An 8289-nucleotide genomic window follows, 5' to 3' on the forward strand; every position below is an offset into this window, starting at 1 on the left:
CTCCCTCTCTACCTCTCTCTCTCTCAAGAGATAGAGGGTGTTACTTTTCCAAACTATAAACAGTGACATGCACAACAGGAACTAGATACCGGTTTAACTTTTGTTTACAATGACATCTCTAGGTAGGCTTCTTTTTTATCATATTTAAAGTGATTTTTAATTTTTGCTATTTCATAAAACTCAAAACGTCATTTATGTTACAAATTTTACTTAGGAAAAATCACCTTCAGTACAAAACCCTTAAAGTTGTACTTTTATTATGCTTTCAAGATTTGACTTGTTTTGGGGTCTAAATGGACGTATAGTATACTTTCAATTCAATTGTTGTGTTTGCTACTGTCTGCAGCTCAAAGGAGTAACATATGGGAGTGTGACATCAACCACACGACCTTAGACCCGTTAAGTATAAACCCTCCTTGCTGCCTGATTGCATTACGCCCTTGAGACACTTCTTGTACTGTATTAATTTGTAAATCGAATGTTGCGCTTATCATTGTTTGCAGCCCAGAGTAGCATATCAGAGTGTGATAGTAGCCACAAGATTGAGACCTCTTGGATGTGAGCCGCCTTACCACAAGAGTAAATCCCTCATACTAATATTGATTTTTGATGTTCTCAAAGTTTCAGTCTTACAATGTACAAAAAGAGATTAAACCACCTAATATGCTAAATAAATATATCGCTCATGTTTCTCGATTATATTATGCTCTTGTCACCACATCGACCTATTGCTCTGAACGAGAGCGAGTCACCCACTTTCCAACTTTAAGAGCTCTTCCATAGCTTTCCCATTGAAGGTGGTTATATATGTAGTACTGGTGCATGAAAATTTCGTGTGTAAGTATGGCTAATGATGAAAATGCCCATGTTTAATTGAAAAAGAAAAAGAAATTTTTTTGTAAAAACAAAAGAGGAAATCGAAAAAAGTGAAAAGCTTTAAAATGACATTTTTTTTTTAATAATTTCAAAAGTGTCTCTATTTTTCTTCTGACTTACATTTGTTGCATGCACCGAGCAGCACAACTCACTCTCCTTCCCCACAGGCTTATCATGCATTGTCCATAAAATTACTTTACATTACATGTTCCATGCATGATCCACGAGTTTGGCTCTTCGATGAGCCAAAAGGAAACGTACATGTTCATCCGAATCTAAAAATGTGGGAAATTTTGTTTTTGCGTACATGTTTGACATTTTTTTGTTTAATTTTGTTTTTTGCGGATTGTTTCTGTATTTAGGGGACCTCTTGTCCCCAAATTTTATTATATATTCCCATTTTATCGGCTAAAAATGTAAGAAAAGATGTATAAAAATGGAATATGCAAACTTATCACCGAACTGTTGGTTGCAGACACCCTTTGCTTATAATAAATTACAATTGAATATCTTGAGGCCGTATCTGGCTCGGTCGACTTTAGCCTGGCAAATATTAATTAATGTGCCGATTGAATTGGTTGGCGAGCGATCCACCTTATAAGTACATAACAGTCTTGCAGGAACCTGACCAATTGATACATGACACTGAAGTTCCGAACCCTAACATGGCACGTGGGTATATACATATATATAGAGGGAAATTCAAATTTCTTCAGATGGAAGACGTCGCCAAATGGTTAAAAATAAAATTAAAAAAAAATGTTAAAAACAATCCCTAAAGAAGCATTAGTGGCAGTTCATGATGCAGCTATATGGTTCATAGTGCTTTTAATTTGCAACTGTTTATGATGCTTTCGGCCATAAATTTTTGGCTTTTAACCATTTAGCAACTGGCAGATTTGAAGCCTTGTGTGTGTGTGTGTTTATAAAGTGTTTTCACCAAAAAAAAAAAAAAAAAAAAGTTAAACTTACGAGACAGTGATTTGAACCATCGAATTCTACAAGGCAGTTGTTCCACTAGTTAGCAGATGCGGCTTCCTATACTCAGATATCTTCATTCGATCATTTGGGCCCCTCTAAATCTTGTCTTTCTTGTGGACTTTGATCATGAATCTTCAGATGTATGTGTATGAAGTCGTTGATATCAGAGAAAATATTCAGATGAATTTATGAAGTAGCGAAGTCGATTTAATGTTCAATATTAATTGGAGAAGAATACTTTCAGGGAGAAGTTGTTGATATCGGAGAAAATATTCAATTGCATTTATGAAGTAGCTAGCGAGTGGGTAGGGTGATTGGAGTAGATTTAATTATCAATATTAATTGGTCTGACAGTATCAAAGAATACTTTCAGATAGAAGTTGTTGACATCAGAGAAAATACGCAATCGAATTTATGAAGAAGCCAGCGAGGGGCTACGGTGATTGGAGTATATTTAATGTTCAATATTAATTAATCTAACGGTGAGATGCTAAAAAATGGAAAAGAATAGCAACCAGAATTGCGTATGTGTACACTTTTGTGCATGCAACAAGAATGCATTAAAGAATACCAATATTCTTTTTTTTTTTTGGTGTATATTTGTTGGCTTGAAAATTATACTTTCAGAAATAGTACGTGAAATATCTTAAGTACCCTCGATAAGTCAAGAAACCCTTTGCATAAAGATGAAGAACTCGGCTAATAATGTCAACAATAAAAAATGAGCCCCCAGAACCATTTGTAATCTCTCTTTCAAAAAAAAAGAGAGAGAGACAGAGAGAGAGGGCTTTCCTTCTTTATCTGTTTTCTCGTCCTTGTTCTATGGTTTCTTTACTTTGTTTTCTTTGTTGTCTTTTTGCAGCCATTTTGTTTTGTCGTGACTACTCATCACTCAATATTTGTTAATGAACTCCCATCTTGTCTGCTCTCTCTCTCTCTCTCTCAACCATTCATACTCCAACAAGGATGATGTCATATCCTGGCGACCTTAATGGAAGATGCGATCCATTGGAAAAAATAAATAAATTCCAATACATTTCTCCATTTCACATGCAGCAAGTGCAGCGTCTCCACGGTGAATTGACACCATCTTCGAATTAATGACTTTTCTTCTTCTTAGGTCTATAAGAAGGCGGCGTCTTTGCTGTGTTTTGGTATCAACAGTCCACGGTAAGCTTCTTTCTGGTCTCTGCTCCGGCTTACTAGTCTTCATCGTGCAAAACCTCAATAAGATTCTTCTATTACTGAAAATAGCAACATCTCCGCTTGCGTTTCCTTTTCTTGCCTATTATTGATATCGCTCCTCTGATCAATCCGTGTTTTGTTTTTTTCTGAACATTTTGAAGCATCCAGGACTGATAATCTACCACATTAGCAGCTAGGAGAAGACCGAGTCGACTACATGATGTTGGCGTGATTAATGCATTTCATCAACCATCCTTCCTTCCATGAATCTAGAGTTTGCTGCAACTGAAGTTCAATTCAAATAAGCTTTCTATAAGGCCTGTAGTCACTGTAATAGAGTCTTCATTTCCACCGGGGCTTTCTTTCACACTGAATTTCCTTTTGGGCGCAGTTTAATTTGCAAGTTCTTCATCTGCCAAAAAGAAAAAGGAAAACGAAAGAAGGAAATACATAAAAAATGGGCTGTAACTACAACAGCAATGCTGTCATGGACATAAACACATACTCTAAGTTTGTGACCACAACTCTGGTTATGCCGGAAGGCCGTGGCTGCCTTTATGATTATCTCACAAGAGAGTTAGGCAATCTCAATTCTCAAATCAACGGCAACAGGAACCACCACAATCAGACTGCAGCTGCCATCAGTGACCTCAAGTCCTTTGTCGCCAACTCCATCAGCGATCTCTCTTCCAGGATAGCGCGGTTAGAATCAGCAAACGAAAAGCGAAAAAGCGAAGTGATTGCCGAGATCAACACGATCGCCGGTTTAGGCAATCGTCCGACAAGTTTCAAGGTAAAATGGCAGAATCCGGACGGATTCTCCAAAGACGTGGACATCAACTGCAAGGATGTCTACCACCTGATGGAGTCGATCATGAAGAACCTCTTCTCCTTCGTGGACGAGGCCATAGGCCTCGGAGATCGCCAGAACAAGGCCTCCTTCCCACTGGTAAATGCTGAGACTGATACCAAGCGTGACAATTATGCTTCGAAGCAGTCCCTCAGAGAGCTGATCATAAATCAGGACAAGGAGAACTCAAATTTTCAGCTTGAAGTGGTAAAGAAGTACTTGTTTTGGCTGAGAACTTTGAACCCCAAAGAACTAAAAATGCATAATATCCATACTTGGATCGAAACGAATAAGACCAACGTGGTGAATTCGATGAAGGATTTTGAGGCCAAATTCTTGGTGCACGATAAGAAAATGGACGCAGTCTTGTTGGCACTGAACATAGACGTTGGCAAGATCAAGATAGAACTTGTAAATGCCTCTAACCTGAACATCAAGAGGCAAGTAGACGTCATGTCCGACCAACTCAGACTCTACAAGCAGGAGCAGGTCAATCTGCTGCAAGCCATTGCCAATAAAGAGGATCAGATCAGGAAGCTCCAAGAGAAATCGAAATCTGAGATTGAAGCTCTGAATAACCGAATCCGTTATCTTGAAGAAAGGCTTACTGGTGTGAAGACAGAGGAGCCCGGAGAATTCCTCGACATGTTGGAAGCGAAGGAGTCTGATGGAGAATCAGAGTACCACTACTCTGAAACAGAGTCAGAACTGCAAAGCGAAGATGATGATCAAGAGAAGCTGCTTCAATCTATTAATCACCGTGGAACCTAGTGCGTCTCAGACTTAGTTTACATGTCTAGGCTCAGCATCATCTTGTCATGCATTTTTAGCTTCTTCGTGGGTGTTGAATCTGTTTCTCTGTGTTTGATCTCTGTTCTTCCTTTTTCTTCTGGTTGGTTTATGAGGTTGTGAAATTTTGTCATATTCCGTAGTTAGGGTTAAATCTTCATGTTTTCTTCTTTCTTGGATTTCTTGTGGAAAAAACTACTGATAAAAATAAAACTGTGGAAGGAAGCGGTGCTTCTGGAATCTTTAGATCTCTTGGTTATGCAGAAAATTACAAGCTAGTGAGAATCTTTCTGTTGTCTTTAATTCAACAAATTTTCGATGAAGTTCTCTTGGTTCGCGAAAGATGCAGAGACACAGAGGAAAGAGGTTACCTGCAACCATGATTTGAAAAGCTTTCTGCAACTTTTTCATGTTGCAGGGAAGGCGAAAAACTGGTTTTTTTTTAGAAACAGGGCTTTGCAGTTTTACCAAGCTAATCAGACGCTCTCTTAACCATCACAAATCTAAAGTGGTGTCAATGGTAACAGTTTTCTATGTAAGAGATTGGGAATATGAACCAGGACTACTGTAACAGCAAACCACTCGAGAAGAGAAGCGTGACAAAATGTTTAAGTTGATTTAGTTTTGCTTCACCAAATCCACAACCACGGAGGGGCGATCCAATGACAACGCGGCTTCGGAATGTGCAATCCTGTATATCGGATACGCATAAAGAAAGTAAGCGGCGCTTGGATCTTATTGACACCAATTGCCTTTCAGAATGTGATTGTACTTCACATAATGAGGCGAACAAGAAGGATCCAGTTACATGAACCACAATCTCATTTGAGCGATTAATGTGGAGACTTGACTTGCTTGAACAAGTAGATGAAATCAGAAACCATAGTTTGTTTACCTCGGATTAGCATAACTCTAGCAGACTTCTCGCTGTTATATATGCACATAGACTTATTTCAGCATTTTTAACGCTGCTTTTGATTAATACGTTACGACTATAAACTTTGAATAAAAAAATATAGATGAAAACATAAGATAAAATCGGATCTAAGCCATCAATATACAAACATGAACAACGATCGAACAACATGCATGAAACAAGGGGATAAGAAGGAAGAACAAACAGGTGGCTAAACCGGTGATTTAGGAGCAAAAAGGAAGAGTGAAGACATTAATATGAGAAAATGATGGATGCAAATACGGTGGAATTACAAAGGGGGTTAGGTTGCGTTTACCTACGTTTGTTTATTGCTTCCAGCAACATTCATCACGAGTACACCAATCAGAGATGAATGAATGTGAGATGAGCCTGCTGTAAGTGCAATTAAAGAAGGCGATCATCATCACCATGCTGATCTAAACCAAAAAATATGTTGACCCTTAACATTTCAGAAAATTAAACAGTCACATGAGTAGGTTCTAGTTCATATGCAACATGCAATACAATTTCCACTGACTTTACTATTTTCGACGACATAGAGCAGCAAGTTGATGGTTTATGTATAAAAATTCTCATGAAACTCTATTCACCCATTCCTTTCCTTGCCATCAGCTCATAAACTTCTTTTCATAAGGATGCCCAACGTTAACAACGATCACCATCCGAAATTTCTGTTGAAAAAGAAGCATTACAACTAAATGTCAAGGTATTTCATATGTTAGGAACAGTAAGAAGCAAATTGGAAGAATGCAGAAAAAAAAAAAAAGAACCAAAGAGAGTTCTCTGAGTGAGCAATTGATAGTCAACCCCAAGCCTAATGGTTAACCTACAGCTGAATGTCAAGTTCCCACGCAGTTAATGACATCTGCACATGATTCACTCACACACACTCATGGTTGTGATGAGGGGCCTCTATGCAGCCACCACTCCAGTAATTTTTACTAAACCGATAAGATCATAAGTTAAAAATGGTCGATCGGATGCATACAAATGCCTGTCGACCATGCATGCAAAGAACACACATACACACACTATCTACATATATATAAACAAATAAACTCAAGAAGTCTAATTGTATGAAGAATTCGCTCTTGATGCGGAAAAGGGTGATCACATCACTTAAAAAACCATCCTGAACTGCTCGAAACAAATAAGAATATAAAGAGCCCAGATCTTGGCCATTTGTTTATTTACCATTTTAATTTCTTGATCACGCAGGCCTTACTTTTGTTGGCATTTGTGGACGCAGTATTGATCACACTGAACATAGACAATGGCAAGATCAAGACGGACCTCGTAAATGCCTCTAACCTGAACATCAAGAGGCAAGTAGACGTCGTGTCCGACCAACTCAGAGTCTAGAAGTAGGAACAGGTCAATCGGCTACAGGCCATTGCCCCATAAAGAGATCAGATCAGGAAGCTTCAAGAGAAATCCGAATCTGAGATTGAAGGTCCGAACAACCGAATCCGTCATCTTGAAGAAGGGCTGATCGGTGTGGAGACAGAGGAGCCCGGTGAATTCCTCGACATGTTGGAAACTAAGGATTCTGATGGAGAATCAGAGTACCAGTACTTTGAAACAGAGTCAGAACTGCAAAGCGAAGATGATGATCAAGAGAAACTGCTTCAATCTTCTAACCAACGTGGAACCTAGCGCATCTCAGACTCAGTTAAGATGTCTAGGCTCAGTGTCATCTTATCATGCATTTTAGCTTCTTCGTGGGTGTTGAATCTGTTTCTCTGTGTTTGATCTTTGTTCTTCCTTTTTCTTCTGGTTGGTTTCTGCGGTTGTGGAATCTTGTCTGATTCCGTATTTATGTCTAAATCTTCATCTTTTCTTCTTTTTGGGTTTCTTGTGGAAAATCTAGTGATCCAAATAGAGTTGTGGAAGGAACCGGTGCTTCTGTAATTTTTAGCTCTCTTGGTTGTGCAGCAAATTATAAGCTAGTCAGCATCTTTCTGTTGTCTGCAATTCAATAAATTTTCGATGAAGTTCGTTTGGTTCATGATAGATGCAGAGACACAGAGGAAAGATGTTACCTGCAACCATGATCTGAAAAACTTTCTGTAACTTTTTTCATGTTGCAGGGAAGGCCAAAAATATTAATGGGGGCGGACTGTTTTTTCTTGAGAAACAGGCCTCTGCAGTTTTACCAAGCTCATCAGACGCCCCCTTCACCAACACAAATCTAAAGTGGCGTCCAAGAGATTGGGAATACGTAAACCAGGATTTACTGTAACACAAAACCAATCGAGAAGAGAAGTGACCAAATGTTTAAATTGATTAAGCTTTCCTTCACCAAATCCACAACCGCGAAGAGCGATACAATGCCATCGCGGCTTGGTAATGTGCAATCCTGTGTGTCGGATATGCATAAAGAAACTGAGCAGAGCGTGGATCATATTGACACCAATTGCCTTTCAGAATGTTATTGTATTTCACGTAGTGAGGCAAACAATAAGGATCCAATCACATGAACCACAACCTACTTTGGGCGATCCAGGTTCCTCATTTCGATTCAATTCTGGTGTTGTAGTCACCCTTTGTCACAATATTTTCGATTAATGTGGAAATAATCGTGCTTACAGAAAAATTCTAATTTTGAAGATGACACCTTTTCCTATATGATATAGCTCAACCCTACGCGCACATGAACATGCACCCACAG

The 8289-nt window shown here is 38.8% G+C and overlaps 1 protein-coding gene across 2 annotated transcripts; it reads left to right on the top strand.

The window, feature by feature from the left end:
• Positions 1 to 2654: 2654 nt before the first annotated feature.
• LOC116266859 (uncharacterized) lies at positions 2655 to 4904 on the top strand. Of its 2 annotated transcripts, XM_031648305.2 has the most exons (3): positions 2655 to 3027; positions 3204 to 3359; positions 3434 to 4904. In XM_031648305.2, the coding sequence occupies exon 3, from the start codon at positions 3500 to 3502 to the stop codon at positions 4661 to 4663; it is 1164 nt and encodes a 387-aa protein (XP_031504165.1). In that variant the 5' UTR covers positions 2655 to 3027; positions 3204 to 3359; positions 3434 to 3499; the 3' UTR covers positions 4664 to 4904. The 2 variants fall into 2 exon arrangements, with proteins under 2 accessions (XP_031504165.1, XP_031504158.1); XM_031648298.2 differs by having other exon boundaries at positions 3204 to 4904.
• The last annotated feature ends 3385 nt before the right edge of the window (positions 4905 to 8289 follow it).

This window comes from Nymphaea colorata, chromosome 1 (assembly GCF_008831285.2).
Source record: "Nymphaea colorata isolate Beijing-Zhang1983 chromosome 1, ASM883128v2, whole genome shotgun sequence".
In the NCBI taxonomy this organism is placed as follows: Eukaryota; Viridiplantae; Streptophyta; class Magnoliopsida; order Nymphaeales; family Nymphaeaceae; genus Nymphaea; species Nymphaea colorata.